Source organism: Amphiprion ocellaris, chromosome 19 (assembly GCF_022539595.1).
Source record: "Amphiprion ocellaris isolate individual 3 ecotype Okinawa chromosome 19, ASM2253959v1, whole genome shotgun sequence".
In the NCBI taxonomy this organism is placed as follows: domain Eukaryota; kingdom Metazoa; phylum Chordata; class Actinopteri; family Pomacentridae; genus Amphiprion; species Amphiprion ocellaris.
Genome location: NC_072784.1, coordinates 817,080 through 836,334, shown reverse-complemented (window position 1 = coordinate 836,334; position 19,255 = coordinate 817,080). Strand labels below are relative to the sequence as shown.

The following is a 19,255-nucleotide window of genomic DNA, read 5'->3' as shown; positions in this document are numbered from 1 at the left end:
GAATTATTGGAATTTTCTTCCTGAAGGTTTTGCAAATTTTCAGAAATTTTGGGAATTTTTTTGCAGATTTCTTGTTTTTTTTCAGACAAGGAAACAATACTTTTTGGTGCCCATAAATGAGGACAACAGGAGGGTTAATACATCTCAAATTAGGAGGTTACACAAAAGCAAAAATCTATTTTTGAGTGAAAAACTGCTATTTTTTTTTTTTTTTTTTTTTAGCGTATCTGGCTCATTTTAAGACACCTAAGCTTGACAATCCTGGTAACATACAGCTTAAAATAAGTTTTCCCAGCTAATTTTAAGATCTCAATATTCTCAATATCATATCTTATTTCAAGAAATATTACCAAGCCATTTTTCACTTACTATATTGGCAGATTTTTCACTCATTTCAAGGTAACAGTTCCTTGAAATAAGTTTTTTTTCTTGTTTTGAGAGGAACATTATTTTCCATTACCCTGACTCTTCACCAGGCTGTTTCACAAGTAAATGCTTCATTAAAAGAAAGGATTTAAGGGCGCTAACACACACACACACACACACACACACACACACTGATTACATGTCAGTTTGCTGTCAGACACTTCGGTGGCGAGCCAATCTTAAGGCTATTCATAGTTATAAACCGTAAATCCAGTAAAGGCACACACAGCATCAACACACACAGCATCAACACACACACACACACACACACACACACACACACACACACACACACACACACACACACACACACACACACGTACGTCTGTGTATCAGTGCTGATGATGGACATGTCTATTAAAACGGCGGAGCAGAACAGAGATGGAATGAGAGAATCCCGTCCATCTATGCAGACCCGTCCAGGATTATCTGAACGTCGGCCTCAGGGCTCCAGCATCTGGCCGGGAGAGGACAGCGATGGATTTGTCCAAAGAAAGTAATAAGCTTTATTTCAGCTTTCTCGTCCTGTCGTAAATTACAATCTATTTTAGTGTACTCCACTCCAGGAAGAACGAGGACATCAGCGAGTTATTTACAGCTTCAAAACCTCTTAGATACACATTCTGGAATCTGACCTCTGCTCGTCGCTTTGATGGGAACCAAAGAGTCTTTGACGGCTGTAAATAATTATGTTTTTTAACCCTCGTGTCGTCCTTCGGGTAAAATTGACCCGTTTTAAAGTTTGAAAATGTGGGAAAAAAAATTTAAAAATTCACAGTGAAACTTCTGATGTCTACATTTTCAACATTTTGGGAAATCTCTGAACATTTTTTGGTGGAAAAAAAGAAATGTTAAAAATGTTGCTTAAGAACATTCACAAAAAAATCGACCATAATCCAGCGAATTTTGCTGGATTATGGTTGATTTTTATGTGAATGTTCTTAAAGAAAATATTAGAAGTTTTACTGATACATATGGAATCATTTTAGATATTTTTAGGATTTTTTGGGAAGATTTTTATTCATTTTTTCAAAACATTTACAAGAATTTTCTTGCCAAATTTGGGGGATTTTGAAAACAAAACTTCTAAGGGAAACTTTGAAGGAATTATTGGAATTTTCTTCCTGAAGATTTTGCAAATTTTCAGAAATTTGGGGAATTTTTTGCTGAATTTTTGGATTTTTTTCAGACAAGGAAACAATATTTTTTGGTGCCTGTAAATGAGGACAACAGGAGGGTTAAAGTCACTCCAAGTTGGGATTTTATAAGTAGTGAAGTGATGCCAAACCACTTCCAAAACATCCAAACATTCCCATTCCAACACTTAGTTCAAACTCAAATCCTTTGTAGTGACTTTCACGATGAAATTCTAATAGTTTAAATGTTGGTGTTTGGTGGGGAGATATGGCAGTGATTAGAATTAGCTCCATTATCTTATTCACACACTTGTTAAATTAATGTTTAAACAATTAATCAGTCAACTAATGAGCAGAAATGAACTATCTCCATAACGTATTATTCTTTAAAATACTATACCCATTTCTATTTCCAACCTCTCACATATTAAGGATTTGTTGCCTTTCTCTGTTTGATATCAGCCTTAACTAAATACCTAAAGATAAACCATCACAAGGACTGATCCTGGGATTAAAAGAGACATCTGAGGGTCTCAAAGTGGAGCTAAAGGTGAAAGATTTGTACAGATTTGCTGTGATCCCTGTGAGCAGATGAGTTGCTTGGTGTTGTTTTGTTGAAATTAACAGATTTTACTTCTAAATGATCCTGTTTACTTTATTTGTTTGGACGTTTACATTTGAACGTTGAACTTTGGTTAAAAAGATGTTATTTTTAAGGTTGCATTTCAGTGTGAAATACTATAATACTATAATAGGTTAATATTTTCCTTTATTCACACACATCCTGTTGTTGTCTCCAGTAGTAGTAGTAGTTTTTTATATATATGTCATCAAATGAAAGCACAGTTTGTGTTTGTTATTGACATCAGTTCCACCGGTTACATGTCAGTAAATCAATCAGTTTCAACGAGAATATTCTTCAAACTAAATTGTGCCATTTAGGTGGTAAAATATGCTGTTTGTGATTTTGATATGGAAGCTTAAAATCCTCAGTTTTGTCTTTAGTTCCCTGTTTATGCTGGACATTTAATCATATCCTGTTGTCCTTATTTACGGGCACCAAAAAATATTGTTTCCTTGTCTGAAAAAAATCCAAAAATTCTGCAAAAAAATTCCCCAAATTTCTGAAAATTTTCAAAACCAAACCAAAATATATTATAATATGTATATATATTATATTTTCGTCATGCCATGTATGATGACAATAAAGCCATTCTAATTCTAAGAATATTTTTTTGGGAATGTTCTTAAGAAACATTTTTAACATTTCTTTTTTTCCACCAAAAAATGTTGAGAGATTTCCCAAAAATGTTGAAAATGTGGACATCAGAAGTTTCACTGTGAAAATATATATTTTTTCCCACATTTTCAAACTTTAAAACGGGTCAATTTTGACCCGCAGGACGACACGAGGGTTAATTATATCCTGTTCTTTGAAAATGGTAGTTGGGTCCACTTAGGACCTTTTCCAGGGCTTTAAATTTTAAACTCTACAGCACACATCCCTGATCTCAGCTCTGTTCCACCACTCACCTGCTCTGTTGATCTCAATGATCTCCTCCTGTGCCAGGGGGCAGTCTCCGGTTCCCATCATGCTGCCGGATCCCACCATGCCCGGCCCCAGCACGTTACCCATCAGCCTGTGCGGCGAGGCGGTCGCCATGGCCAGGGCATCGGGCTTGCAGTAGTTGGGGCTGCCCGGCTGCGGTGCTCTGGGGATGTGCTTGTTCCTCTTCTTGGGGAGCTTCTGCTTGGCCATGGCCAAGGAGTAGTACATGCCGAAGTTGTTGACGATGACGGGCACGGGCATGGCGATGGTCAACACGCCCGCCAGGGCGCAGAGGGCCCCCACCAGCATTCCCGACCACGTCTTAGGGTACATGTCCCCGTATCCCAGCGTGGTCATGGTCACCACAGCCCACCAGAAGCCGATGGGGATGTTCTTGAAGTCGGTGTGTGCCGCGGCCGTCGGGTCGTCTGGGTCGGCGCCGATACGTTCGGCGTAGTAGATCATGGTAGCAAAGATGAGGACGCCCAGCGCCAGGAAGATGATGAGCAGCAGGAACTCGTTGGTGCTCGCCCGCAGAGTGTGGCCCAGGACCCGCAAACCCACAAAGTGGCGGGTCAGCTTGAAGATACGCAGGATACGGACGAAGCGCACCACACGCAGGAAGCTCAGCACGTCTTTGGCTGTTTTGGAGGAGAGGCCGCTCAGCGCCACCTCCAAGTAAAAGGGCACGATGGCCACAAAGTCTATGATGTTGAGGGCGCTGCGGAAGAACTCTGCCTTGTCGGGGCAGAAGACGACGCGCGCCATCACCTCGATGGTGAACCAGATGACACAAACGCCCTCCACGTACGTCAGCCAGCCATCCGTGACCACCTCGTAGACTATCTGCAGAGTGGAAGAAAGAAATGAAAGGTCAGTTGGCTTTATCATAACTGTATTTACTCATTTATTCATCCAGAGCAGGGGTGTCAAACATGCGGCCCGAGGGCCGGATTGGACCCTCTGGCGGGCCGGTTTTGTAAAGTGTAAAAATTCCAGAGAAGACATTAACTGCAGATTGTAAATTAGTAAAACTATAATTTTAAAATCATTTCTAGACCATGACAAGTTGTTTTGATCAGAAAGTAAAATGTTAAATTGTTCATTGTTCTTTTGTCATTTTGTGTCTCATTTTTCTAATATTTTGCCTTGAAATTTTTGTCTTCTTTTGTTGTTTTTTGTCTTTTGTGATTTTGGTCCTCCAGTAAATCTTCTCTGGTGCAGTTCCAGGTGACTAAATGTTGTGTTCCTTTGTAAACACTCTGTGATCTGGAAGTTGTAATGCGGAAATGATAAACTGAGGCTGAATGTTGCTGAAATTAAACTTATTTTTCTTGAGAAATTTCAGGTTATTTATAATGTGCTGTAAAAAGATAATTCCTTAAATGTGAACATTTTTGCACAAAAACAAAGGACCCATCAGGAGTTGTGGTTATTTATAGGTTATTATGCTGTGGTTTTACTGGTCTAGTCCACTGGAGATTAAACTGGACTCAATGTGGAACCTGGACTAAAATGAGTTTGACAGCCCTGATCTAGAGCTACAAACACACAATAACACAATCCCCCTGCAGTATACTATTGAACCCCCAACCTTCTAATCAATAACCTACCGTCATAATCATTGTTTAGTATATTCACCCTGATGCACTGTTTAGGTACTCAGATAGACCAACATGTTAACTCCCATGCTTAGGTTTTTCTGTGACCAGTTTTTATTAGTCTTTACTGTGCACCTGTTAGAAAACACACTGAGGCAACTGTATAAAAAAGCTATTGTGGTTTAGAAAACAAGAAGCAAAGCAACCCATGAAAAATACAAATATACGGATCAGAATTACTTTATCTGAGATCATAATTTTACACATCCCAATAAAATGAACAACCTTAGAATGCACAATATTAAATAATGTGGTTTGTGATATATTTGGACATTCTGCAAACTGGCTAGCCTGTAGTTGAGATTTTATTCAGGTTAGAGGCTCTAACCTGTTAGGAGTGTTAGGAGTTGAAATGACCCAAACACACTCTCTGCACTAAACTCACCAGTCAGAATAAAAATTACCACTAAGGGAGGTCTCCCAGTAAATAAATCCCACTAAACACAGCATTCCTTTACAACTTCACCATACCTCCTCGTGCGTCACATTGCCCACAGTCATGTTCTCCGTTTTGTTGTAGATGGTGTTGAAGACTTCGTGGGTCTCCAAGCAGAAGGTGGAGATGGAGAGGAGGATGAAGAAGAGTGAGGCGAACGCCACATACTGCAGAAAGAGAGAGAAACGGGGAGATGGAGAAGGGAGAGGAGTGTTAAAATTTCACCCACAAGCAAAATATTATCTTCTTTTTATTCAAACAACACAACAGGAAATCGTCACACCTGCACACCCGCATGTTTGTGGCAGGTTTAAGCCTTTTGCCATTAGCATTTTGGTGTTCATATGACTGCTGGTGGAGGACAGGGAGGAGGAGGAGGGCTTTGAGCCATTGCAGTATGTGGAAATCAGCAGTCATGCCAAGAGGCTGCAGAAAGGGGGCACCAATAACACGCCGAGGAGGGCGGAGGAACGCTGCTAATTCAGAGCAAACGTCCTGACTGCTGCAATCCCATTGAGAAGGACACAGTCAGAGAGGCAGAGGGAAGGAGGTGATGGATGGAGTGTGCACGAGAAGTGAAGCACAGACGGTATCTCTGTGTGCACGTGTGTCTAAAAGAGAGGATATGTAAAGAGAAAGGAAGCGTGAAGGATTCAGGAGAAGCAGGCGTTGCTGTGAGCACCATTATGAAAACACGTGTATCATAAAACTCAGATGAATGTCTATTGATGTGTGTGTGCATGCATGCATGTGTGTCGTTCTATCAGCGGAGGATCAATGATCATCTGTTTCTCAGATCAATAGGCACACACACACAGACACACTCTGAGCTACCTGGCAATCTGCACATCATTCATATACTTTATGTAGCATATTATAAGTCGTTTTCTGCTTATGAATGAGAGTTCCTCCTCTCTGCAGCATCCCCTAGCCCACCGCTTCTCCTTATCACCCCATCTCACTCTCTCTCACTCTATCTTTCTATGCGCAGCCCCCATCCCCTTTTTTTTTTACTGCTGTCTCCCTGTGATCTATGCAGTCCTCTGCCTGGATGTGCTGGGGTCTTTCCAGTGTGTGAAGTAATGCTTCCTAAAGTGTGCTACACATGTACAGAAACCTCAAGGACTACCATTATCATCCAGGCCTGATTTCTACACTCTCTCCTCTCCTTTCAAACCTGATGTGCATTCTTAGCGACTTCCTGTCTCCCATTCATGCAGAAGCTGAACTGCATGTTCTGAACCGCTGCAATCTTTCACTGTCAGCTCAGATACATATTTGGCATCTTCTCCCTAAAAGCAATCAGCTGAAACCTGGATAGAAGAAAACAGCTGATGGGGTTTATGCTATATTATGTTAGTTATGTCCTCTAACATAAACAGCCTTCATGGAATGCATCACTAATATTTATCAGCTCTGTTTCAGGTCATGGATAAAAACAACATGATCAGGTTAAGGGATTAGACTTAATATAGAGGACCTTTGTCTTCATTTATCACCAATGTATATATCCATCCATTATCTATACACCGCTTAATCCTCACTAGGGTCATGGGGGGGCTGGAGTCTATCCCAGCTGACTCAGGTGAAGGCAGGGGACACCCTGGACAGGTCACCAGTCTGTCACAGGGCTACATACAGAGACAAACAATCACTCTCACATTCACACCTACGGGCAATTTAGAATGATCAATTAACCTCAGCATATTTTTGGACTGGGGCTGCACAGTGGCGTAGTAGTTAGCACTTTCGCCTTGCAGCAAGAAGGTCCCTGGTTCGCGTCCCGGCTTTCCCGGGATCTTTCTGCATGGAGTTTGCATGTTCTCCCTGTGCATGCGTGGGTTTTCTCCAGGTACTCCGGCTTCCTCCCACAGTCCAAAAATATGCTGAGGTTAATTGATCATTCTAAATTGCCCGTAGGTGTGAATGTGAGTGCTTGTTTGTCTATATATGTAGCCCTGCGACAGACTGGTGACCTGTCTAGGGTGTCCCCTGCCTTCACCTGAGTCAGCTGGGATAGACTCCAGCCCCCCCCATGACCCTAGTGAGGATTAAGCGGTGTATAGATAATGGATGGATGGATATTTTTGGACTGTGGGAGGAAGCCGGAGTACCCGGAGAAAACCCACGCATGTACAGGGAGAACATGCAAACTCCATGCAGAAAGATCCCGGGAAAGCCGGGGACGCGAACCAGGGATCTTCTCGCTGCAAGGCGAAAGTGCTAACCACTACACCACTGTGCAGCCCCAATGTATATATCATTTTTTAAAATTAAAATAATCTATTGATAGTTTATTGTTAGACTATACTGAAAAAAAGTCAATTTCACATATACAGATTTTGTCACTGCCATAGAAAAGTAGAGAAACTAGCAGACACTTACACTGGAGATACTGGAAGCAGAAACTAGTCATCAGATCAATATTCTGTGAAACATTTAAGCTTTTTGGGTTAAAGTCTGTTCACACCACACACAGATATATTTTCACATCAAGTCTCAGCAAGCTGAATTAAGTTTTGCTCAACTGATTTTCAAAAAACTTCCTCAGCAACAAACCTTTTACTCCAATGGTAGATATCTGGAACCTGGATAAATAAGTAACAATAAATAATTCCCACAAAGGATATGAGAGGAAATAGGTTTATAGCAAGGTGGGCCAACTGCCCTTAAAAGATAAAGTAAATTCATCTTTATTTAGGCTTTAGAAATTGCTGTTATGGGTTAATTCGGTTTTATAATAAAAATACACTGGTTGACCTGCCAGCTTGTGAAATGCTCAGTGATTAATATGTTATATCTTGAAAGAATTTGTAGAAAAGCCGACATGTATAGGTGTTATGTACAGTTTTAAGGTGAATTCCTTGTTGACTGTGTGCAGTTTTGTCATCTTGTAACACTAACCCCAACAGAGATTATTCCAATTAAAACAGTCGAATTTGACTGAGTTCTGACTCTGACTGGGAGCCATGATAAAGACACTCTCTCTTTGGGGAAATACCAGTTGGATTTCTTTTTTTTGGGCCTTTTTGTTGGCTTTATTAGACATTTTAGTAGAGAGGGAGACAGGAAAGTATAGAGAAGAATAGGGGGAAGACCTGCAGAAAAGGACTGAGAGCTGGAATAGAACCCAGGCCGTTGCGTCGGGGACTATAGCCCACCAGGTGGATTTCTGGGTTTGACTTTTGCTATAATTTTAGGGCGGAAAAATGCAGTCTTTTTCATTTCTGTCAATGCACTTCATTAGAAATAAATCTAGCCTGTTTTGAGAGAGTATAAGAACCCTTGAAGATGTGACATTTTGGCTTCATCCAGAACAACTACAATCTATCTGACTCTGTATTGGTACACTACAGTGTAAGTCGTAACATTAATGATGGTCTGTCATAAATGTTTTAGTTTCTTTAGTTGCACGGCTGCAACCTGAACTCACAAACCCATTTCCAGGAGAAAACCATCTCTTTTATGAACATGTGTACACATGTTCAAGTGTCACCCAGCTGCTGTCTGCTAGGTCAATGATGAAGGTCAACTTCCTATTGTGTGTGTGTGTGTGTGTGTGTGTGTGTGTGTGTGTGTGTGTGTGTGCGCGTGTGTGCGTGTGTGTGCGTGTGTGTTAAAATGCTGTGCATGTGCATTACATTGGTTATACCAAACTTCTATATGTGTTTGCTTAAGTATTTACAAGTGTCAATATGCTATCAAGTATGTATGTATGTGTGTGTGTGTGCGTGTGTGTGTGTGTGTGTGTGTGTGTGTGTGTGTGTGCGTGTGTGTGTGTGTGCATGTGTGTGTGTGTGCATGTGCGTGTGTCAGGTCAGTGATGAAGACAGACAGATGAAGTCTTCTTCTAGTCATCAGGGAGCACACAGAGTCCCACAGCTTATTATCATGGTCTAATTTAACACTGCTATCTAGAGCTGCCCTGGATACACACACACACACACACATATGCACGTACAGACACACACACACACACACATGCACGTACAGACACACACACACACACAGTTGTGTATGAGGATCTCACATTGACTTACATTAATTTTCTAGAGACTTACCTCCATCTTTACCATCAGCACCACCTAAACCTAAATCTAATGCTAACCTAACATAACCTATAAGTCATTATTTCACATTACAGGGGCTTGTTTTTGCCAAAAAGAAGTCTTCACAATGTGATCGTGTAAACAGATTTCTATCCGTACATCATCACACAAACACACACCAGTATTGTGGCCAGAAATCACACTGTGGGTGGGCAAAGAGAAACGGGGCAGGCCCTCATCCAAGACCATTCGCTACAAGATTTACAATATTTTGTACAAGAATTGGCTACTTCCGTAACGACACTAACGAAGGCACCAGTGAAAACTAACTGAAAACAGAATTGTAACAGCTGATGGATGGGAGCAGCCTTCCATCAGCTGCAGTAACATGCACATATGTGCCACCACACAGTTGGCAGGAGCAGCATCCAACACACAGATGCACAGACAACATGTAGCGCAACAAATCAACAAGCCTGACACAACAGAATAGCTACAGTCACACCCTGCACAGGCTATATCTGAAACAGTAACAGAACATTTGTACCATAAATAAAGAATGTAAACTGCTTCTCTGAGACTTCAGGTTGGTTACTCTTGAGTGAAAGCGAGATAAAACTTGAGTCTGTGTCACCGCTGACACTCTAAGGTCAGGTTTAACTCCACTGACGGAGTGACATTACATCAGTTTGTCATGTAGGGTGAGCAGGACCTATAGGACATAATTCATCTCTGGGAATATATCACCAAACCTTAACGCTGCACTTTAATGTACAGCAGGCAATTCCAAGTCTGCTGCAGAAGAAAAGTAGCTGCTGGCGTTGATTTATGGCTTTTAACGTTCACTTCTGAAAAACTGTCTGATGGTGCCACTCATGGCTCGGCTCTGACAATGATGACTAAATATTAACCTGACAACCACAAGAAAAACACATTGTTTGGTTGCTTAAACTAGAGGCTGTGTAGCAGCAGCTAGCTGGGCAATAATACAGTTTCAGATGAAAGAAAGTGCTACATGAAAATCCAAACTATACAGTGGAAGTGGTGAAGAGATTTCAGGGTTGTTTGAAACTATGATGATACAACACAAGCTGCTGGAAGCTGCTTTCAAACAGGTTTGTATGATCTTACAGTTACTCTCAGTGCATTTATCGTGTCAGTAGTGGTCCTGTCATACTTTGGTTTGTTTCTGTACTTAACAAACATGAAGTAGAAGTCTGCAGGAGTGTATTATAATGTGCAGCAATCAGGTCTTACACCAACTGTAAAAGTTGTCCAGAGTGTTTTGTGTAGCTCCCTTGTTCTTTAACATGTCTGCTGTACTACTGTGGGACTTTTTGCTTTTAATTACCAATTTTTATAATTATTATAGCCTTTTTTACATACAAAAAACTAAATTTCCAGCTTTAGTTTCCTTCAGATTTGAAGTAACTACCAGACATTTATGATGTGACAACGCCATGGTTGAGGTTAATTTAGGTCTAAATACTAAAATCATTTGGTTTGCAGCCATTAGCTTATAATGACTACCTAATTAGGGTTAAGGAAGCTTCATCGCCATGGTTACAGAATTAAAGACTCAGTCACTTTTAGGAAAGGATCATTAGGTCAGGGTCAATCAGTCTGTTCTTGTTTGTGTTTTGAATTTGTGCACAAAAAAAAATCTAGAAAATCTAAACATTATCGCAAACATGCTTTAACAGATAGCCAAGGTGATATAGTTGGTTTGATGGTTAAAGCAAAGTATAATAATGTGCAATGGAATAAAAACAACAAAAAAACAGACTAAAACATTTGATCTGTGAGGACGGACGAGGACATATAAACAATTCATGACTGGAGTTCTATAAAAACACTGATGTAAATGTTTTTTTCTCCAAGCTCTCATAGAGCTTGGAGAAAAAAACTTTTATTTAAATGTTTTAATTTTGATTTTGGAGTGCCTTTTTTCGGAAAGCTGCTTTTCTGGGGGCTTTCATCAACAACTCTGTTTTTTTGGGGTCTCCGGCGTTCCTGTCAGATTCTCATGCTTGATAATAACACGGCCACAGTTCCTCTCTGGTTCCACTACGGCAGCTAAAGGGCTTTGTCAGCCGGACACCAACACATCATAGTGGCCGAAGTGACTAACGCTGCTGTTGTTCTGCAGAGGAAAGTCTCTTCCTGCCAATCATTTCACACTTTTCCACCGACCTACAGATGGCTGTGACACGCCGACAAACACAGCGACGCACAAACAACAGGCAGCAAGAAAACAAAAAGATCTGTAGTGAGTAAACACGGGTGCAACCAATACTTCAGTATTATTCATTAGCACTGAACATGCTTGTTAGGACTCTCGTGGGTTAGTGAGGAAACTGCTTTACTTTTTTTTTTTTTTTGTAACTGCTTTACAAGAAAACTTTTGTTGGCGTGCTACCATGCTAACATTTGCTATACAACGGCTGCAGCTATGAGGCCATGACCCACACTATTGGCCAAACCAAAGGTCCTCCACTTGCATGTTGTTCTACTTTGCACCATTTGCAATGAGCAGGCTTTTACCACAACAGAACATTCCCTTTCTGCTATCTGATGACAGTCTGCATATGAGATCCTTCAGGAGGAAACACCTTCCACCAGCCAAATGCTTCCCAAATGTGTCTGGCTGGTGAGTCTGTCTGCTCTGCCAGACACCTTGGCAGGTAACCATCGTCACCATCCTTTGGCGTCATAGTTGGCTGCTAAATATGATTGCCTGGCTTGTTGATGAGGGCTTAAGGTACCACTGTAGTCAGACGAAGGTTAAAAAAAACTAGGATTTTCTGACATTCATAAACCCCTCATAAAGACCCATACTCACATGGATTTCCCCCGTGCCAACAATCCAGCAGCAATACTATGTTTTAGTATAGAATGCTTTTGTTCAACTAGATTGGAACCAGCACAAGTGCAGATCATGGAGTATAATGTGTGCTCTCTCCTGATATGTTCTGGATTTATTCAGGATTTCCAGTATCACGAATGCTTTCCAACCAGGGTCAGTGAGTGTAACTTATACTGCCTGAATAACCTGCTACCTGCATAGGATGTGACCAATTAGTCCACTGAAAAAAACAGTTAAAATTCCCAACAGGATAATGAATAAGACAGAATTAGAACGTTTACAATGAAGCTAATATCATGTTTGTTACCAATATCAGTCCCTCCAGGAATTCAACCAATCTGCACGAATTCTGCAATTTTGTCCAATCACCGCAACGTTTCCGGAATTTTGTCCTGCCTCCCGTGAGTTCCACCAATCACAGCAGTCCCCTGCGCAAACGTAACGCACCTACGTCATCGAATTCACTTCCTTGTTCATGGTTTGAAGATGCAGACATAAAATTCTAATGTCTCTTATTTACCAACAAAAATTACTGCTGAAGACCATGAAAACAATCCCTGATGTTCTTCACCGAAGCGGAGCTAAACTGTTTCACACCCGTGAAATATTGTGGTGGAATACAAACGAAAACATCGACTGACAAACACTTTTCTAGGAGAACGTCTGAAAGGAGCGGAAACAGAGCAGACAGATCACTGTGATGGAAGCTGTTGATCCAGATCTGTTGAAGCTCTGAAACAATGAAGGGAAGTTAGATTCATTAATGGATGTGACGAGCCGTGTGTGTGTGTGTGAACACGTGTGTGAATACCAGGATGTGACATTAACTTTTTAAGCCACTGACAGATGTGTCCAAATATGATTCATTCAATAGTAAATGATCATTTAGTGGCTTAAATCTACCAACCACTTCCTGTTAAACCAGTATCTGCTGCTGCTAGTTTCCCACCGTGGTGTACCAGCTGGTGGAAATGGGTTGGAGCATTAAAGAATTAGTTTAGGAAGAAATATTGTCAATTAATATGTTGAAAAGTGTTCTAAAAGCTGAAAAAATGCAACTTTTTAGCAGTTGTCACTGTCTCCCGTAACTTCATCACAACAAATATACTTAAAACATCGCAACTTACCTCACAATTTTTTAGAAAAGCTGCAGCAAATTCAGGCATTTTGAAAAAAAGCCCACAAAACCCAGGAGGGACTGCAATATGTTCATTTAAACAATACAGACTCTGAGCTATAACAACTACAGTGTGGAGTTCCAGTGGGCTCAATTTTAGAACCACAACCGTTTCGTTTGTATGTAAATGATGTCTTCACTACTGACACATGTACTGTATGTGTGTTATGAGGGGTCTATGAATGCCCAAAAAAGCACATTTTTTAACCCTATTTCTTTGAAGATGATAATAATCCATGTTAAAAATGAAAATGAGATCAAACTAAGGAAAGTGGATAATTATTAACATTATTTGATGAAGCAAAAATAGAAAGCATATGCATATAAAGTGTACTTCCCACAGTGTCTGTAGTCTTCTTTTCTGTTTATTATCTGAGCAGCAATTACTACTGGATGATTTTTAGAGGAAAATTGCAAATGTCACGATGCACAAAACACTCTTCACATCCACTTTCAACCTGTTATTTAACCTACAAGACAAATGCATCACCTTAGTTCCTCTTCCCTCTCCCTACTTTCCTGCTTCATCCTTTCCGTCACATTTCCTCTCTGGTGTCAGTCATACAGAGTGACCTAAATCTCTTTCCTTACCTCCTCCCCTGGACAATCTCTTCTCTTTCTTTAGCTTTCTCTCTTTATCTTCTTCATCACTGACTGCCTCCTTTCCCTCCTGTCTCAGCTATTTTCTCCTCTATTTCTGTCATTCCTTTTATACCTTTCTCCTTCATTTGTGTTCTTCCTTGTCCTGTCGTCTCTTGGAATGCTTACATCTCTTCTTGCTAATCTTTTTTTGTTTTGTTATGCTTCTTGCTCAAGTCTTTCTTTCTTTCGTTCTTTGTGCATGTCATCAGCTTCACAAGGCAGCTATTTTCAGCAGGAAAGCTGCAAAGCACCAAACAGCAGACAGATAAAGTTTGCAATTATCTGGTGCTTGTAATGAATCATTAGCAGCTAAAAATATATCTAAAAACTGTGAAAATGGGCAATTGTTTGATAAAACATTCACTGAAACAAGTTTATCGGGTAACAATCTGTATGTAAGGATACAGTACACCAACACTTCATATGAGACCACAAAATGCAGCAACTATCTAAAGAGACGGGTTAAAAAATTGGCAGCTATAGAGCTAAAAAATTCTCTCAGTAGCTTGTAAAAAATCCACCAAGGCTTTTATATTAAATACCGAACATGACACCCATTATTTCTAATGCCACTCTGTGTCTGCTGGGTGTGTAAATAGTCAATTAACTGCAAGCATAGCCTATTCCTCAAATCCAAACTGATTAAACTAGCAGCTATCTGGTGGAGACTGTTGAATAGTTAGCAGCTAAAGTGCTAGGAATTTTTCTCAGGAGTGTGCAGAGACTCTACTAAAGCATTCAAGCAAAAATATGACAGAAAATGATTTCTAATACTGGGTGTGTAAATAGATAATAATTTGCAAACATATTCTTCAAAAGCAAACAGTAGACGGTGGAAATTAGGGGCTACAGGGCTGCCAACTGGTGACCAGACCTTAGAGTGAGATTTGGTTTGTGCCGGATGCTGATGGGGGGTCTAGGGGCCCTCCCCCAGAAAATGATTGATCCCATTTCCTGCATTCTGGTGTATTTTAAGAGCATTTTGCCTGTTAAAATCTTATTGAAAACCACTCACACAGGCACCTAGTTTTTGCTCATAGTTTCCCATCCAAGTGCAAACCAGCCACAACCTGCTGAGCTTCTAATATTTGATGGGATCAGAACTCTCAAGGTGGTGGAGCCATAAATTATGCTACATTTGACACTTTAACTTGCATGTGAACTTATTATTAAATTTTAAATACAGTACATTACAGTTTTAGAATAGAAAGCACTTTTTTGTTTGAGTTCATACTTATCTAAAACATTTATCTCATTTGTCTTCATGTATTTCATATATTCATATTTGTTCTTTAAAACAAACGATGTAGCTGAAAATTAAACAATCAGATCACAATACCCAGCAGAATTCGAAACACAATTTAATAGATGGAATGAAAGGGGCATAGCCTGAAAAATGTTGACAATCCCTGCTGTAATGTAACAGGCAAATATTTTCACCCTTTAAATATTCAACACTAACCTCTCAACCTCTGCTAGTCTGTCTGTTCTGTCTCAGATGTTTTTATATCATATGCATACCCTCTATAGTTTATTTTGATGCTGATGGGCAGCAAAGATTTTTATGTTACAGAGGTAGCTGTGGTAACAGTCAAAATCCTGATATTTTGACCTGGTTTATGTTTTTCTTCTTCTCTTTCAACTATTGCAAGGTCCATCACATGAACCAGATAACTGTCATAAAGTCCAATGTATTCTCTATCAGCATCAATTAAGTAAGGCTATAGTTTTATCCCATAATGGTGTATAATAATGTGATCTTATTTATATTTGTGTGATGTTTGTTAAAAGGACTTCCAGAAAAAGATATGAAATGCTGGTTTGTGGATTCAGCCAGAGGTAATGATCTGATTAATATTGGGGAAAAACACCTGCCCTCCAACTTAGTTATAGCAGTGGTTTGCAAACTTTTACTACTGAGATCCACACTAGAACATAGTGGAAATATGTATTTATTTTTCGTTGAATGAATTGTTGTATTAGCAATGACTGGAAAAAAGCACAGATAGAGCGAATACTGGGTGGGATCAAACAAGGCATTTACAACCAAGAAAAATGTTGAATAAACCTGGTCAAAAAACGGGAGAATATCTGTGATGCAATTCAACATGATGTCATTAACAACTGAAAAAATTGCCTAATTGAAGACATGTCACTCCTTTACAAATTTGATGACCACTGTGCAACAAAATTTCCGTTTTTGTTTTTGCTTGTAACAACATTCTAAGCAGCCATGTGACACCAACACGCTTCCGTATGTGACGTGTAGCAACCTTAGAGTTCTCATCAGTTTGAGACTACAAGCCCACTGACACAGCAACTGAGCGATATACTTGTTCTAAAGCCTTAATACGTACCTGAAAAGAGGTTAATGTCGGTATGATGATCTGATCATTTAAAGCTCCCGGGCAGCAGGTTTTCAAACACAGGTTTTCAAACACAGGTGCGCCACTCAGAGACAGCCAGTCTGACAGACACCTGCTACAGGGGACTGGGGAGGACGGAAAATGCGGACCGGATTTTCACAAACCTGGTGTTCTCTGGAGTAAAAACGCGAACTGGATTTCCTCAAAGGTTACATATTCCCATAACAGCAAAGTGGAACTTTTTTTTTTTTTGCTCGTGTGATATTGGGAGTGTGGCGTGAGTGTGTGAAGGGACTGAGATGTGTGTGTCTCACGGCCAAAGCGTGAGAGTTGGCAGCCATGGGGCTAGCAGGTGAAGAATGCTGACTAGTTAGCAGCTAAACGGCTTGCAGTTCAACTGGTAGAGTCTCTCGCAAAGTATTCACAAAACATGTCAAAATATGACACAAAATATTTCTAATGCTGTTTTATGTCTCCTGGATGTGTAAATAGACAATTAAATAGACAAACGATTTTTGTCAAAACCAAATAGCTGACAGACAAAATTAGCATTAAGTTAGTGAAAAATCTTGAATAGTTAGCAGCTAAGGAGTTAGATGCTTTTTAGAAAACAGTCAAATTACCTTAAAGGCAAAAATAAAATTCATATTGGACTGTGCAGAAACTAACGGAAACTGTGGTCTGCAAGATTGCAAAAAGCCATAATAATTGAAGACGATGTGAGTGAAGTGTTTTAATGTCAGCTTTTGTGCCGCCTAGTGGCCAAAAATCCATTAATGCAAGTGAAATATTAAAAACATTTTGCTGACATGTAACCACCCAGGTATTAGCTAAATTAGTCCAAGAGTAAGAGCACACTTTTCAGAAACTACAAACCTGTTAAAAGCATTTTAAGTGGTCTTGCACAGGTTTGCTTATGTTAGCATATTGGGAGGAATAACAGTAAAACAGCATCCGGTGACTCAGAAAATGTTCATTGCCTAAGTACCTAGCTAATAATGTCAATACTGAGAGAGAGAGAAGGGGAGGAATGTGGGGGATGTGATTTAAGATAAACAGCAAAATGTATGCAAGTCAGCAAGAGAGGGAGAGATGTAAAGACAGGAAGGGATGATAGAAGGAACAAAGGACAAAAATATCCCAGTAAGGAGGTAGAACAATTAGAAGACGGGGATGAAGGGAGAAAAAAAAAAGCGTTCTCAGCTTGGGACGGAGGATCAAAAGCTTCTAATTAGAGTCGTTTAGCATGGCCAGGCTCGAGATCTGTGCCCAAACTCATCACACCGATCCCACACTGACCTATATGTCAGAGAGAGTGGGAGCCAGGAAGAAACGAGGAGAGAAGACGACTAACAGAAACACAGCGAGACAAAGCTGTGACCTCCAGCTGGTGGTTCTAATGTGAGACACGAGTACCTGGAGTTTAAGCAACACAACACTGTCACCAACAAATTAACTTTAAAGACGTGTATTTTGAGTTAGTACTTTCTTTCACAGAGCACTTTGTTAGGGACGCCAATTATTCAATCCGCTAGTCAATGGTGGCAAATACAGGTCAGAGGCCTCAGTTAGTGACAGTAGATCACATCAACTTCCATTCCTGCTGGTGAAGAATAGAATGTGAGGCTGGAGAAGGCACAGACAGGCTCATAAAAACTATTTGTTTGTATTAATATTTGAGGAATGGAAAATTTTACCCATGTCTAATAATTCTGTAGATGTTTGGCCCAGAATTTGATGTGATGAATTCATGTGCTCAAACTGCCATTGTCAACATCTAGGCTGCTGGTAGTGTAATGAATGTTTTCATGGCCCCATAACAATCACTTATGGTTTTATTCCACTGCCTGTCAGAGTCTTGTTCCTGACCATGTGCTTCCCTTTGTGGCCACAGTTTACCATCTTCTATTGGCCACCTCAAGCGTAATAATACATCAAGTCACAAAGCAAAGGTCGGATCAAAGCCGTTCCATGAACTGGACACTGGACTTGTTGGGCCTCCCCAGTCACCATCCTGTGAATCCAGTAGAGCACCTTTGAGATGTGGTGGAACAAGAGATTGGCAGCGTGAATGTGCAGCTGACAGCTCAGCAGAGCATGTGATGCAAGCATGTCGACATGGAGCGGAATCTCAAAGGAAGATTTCCAGCATCTTGTAGAATCCATGACATCAAGAACTGAGGCTGGTAATCCCTGAGGCAGGAAATCACATGGAAAAACATACCCTTTTCTCCAAACAAAACCACTGAAATGTTTACCCAAGAAAAGTCATGTTTTGTTTTTTTGCATTTGTTATCTGTAACAGTTTTGGAAAGCCTGAAAAACTGCTGGCGTCCTAATAAAGAAAAGGATGTCAACATGATGAATCAGATCGCAAAATGCTTTTCTTTGTCATTGCAAAATGCATCTTAAACTATGCATTTAGTTGTTTCAGAGACACATATTGCGCACATTTCCAGATCTCTGCTTTCACTCTGGGGATTTACAGGCTAATTTTTGCATGATTTACCATTTAAAATCTTAAGCTGACCTTTTTTGCAGCTTCTGTCTCAAACAATCTTCGCAACTAAAGCTCATTTCTCTTTAAGGCCCGCGTCCTGATGAGCTCACTCTATTCTGATTGGACAGTTTCCAGAAGCTGCCTCCAGAGGCAACAAAAATCAAATAGTAGTCGGGTTTTAATTTCACAAAAAAATGATGTCGACTTTGCAGATACATTTGCAGATGTTTAAGTCTGAATCCAATCTGACATTTCTGAGTGGACCCATTAGACAACCTTAGCAACAACCTGAGCAACAAACGCTACAGAACAGAACAGACAGCTGTTTGTGGACATGTGTGAACAATGTGGTGTCAACTGCACAGGGAAGTAGAGCTAGCTGTTAACACTGCAAACATGACGTCAGTGTTAGTTAAAGCCTGAGGTTCGACTTGCAGGGACCATGTT

At 40.3% G+C, this 19,255-nt stretch overlaps 1 protein-coding gene across 8 annotated transcripts in view; it reads right to left on the bottom strand.

The window, feature by feature from the left end:
• Positions 1-19,255, bottom strand: part of LOC111562453 (potassium voltage-gated channel subfamily C member 1-like) — a 90,513-nt gene that overhangs the window by 44,153 nt on the left and 27,105 nt on the right. For all 8 annotated transcript variants that reach the window (XR_008599859.1, XR_008599860.1, XR_008599861.1 and 5 more), the window contains exons 2-3: positions 5,244-5,375; positions 3,096-3,957 (exon numbers count right to left, since the gene is read on the bottom strand). Coding sequence is in view for 4 of the 8 variants with exons in the window: in XM_055005469.1 (XP_054861444.1) it covers positions 3,096-3,957; positions 5,244-5,375 (994 nt within the window). In the remaining 4 variants the exon portion in view is untranslated. The remainder of the gene's footprint in view (positions 1-3,095; positions 3,958-5,243; positions 5,376-19,255) is intronic.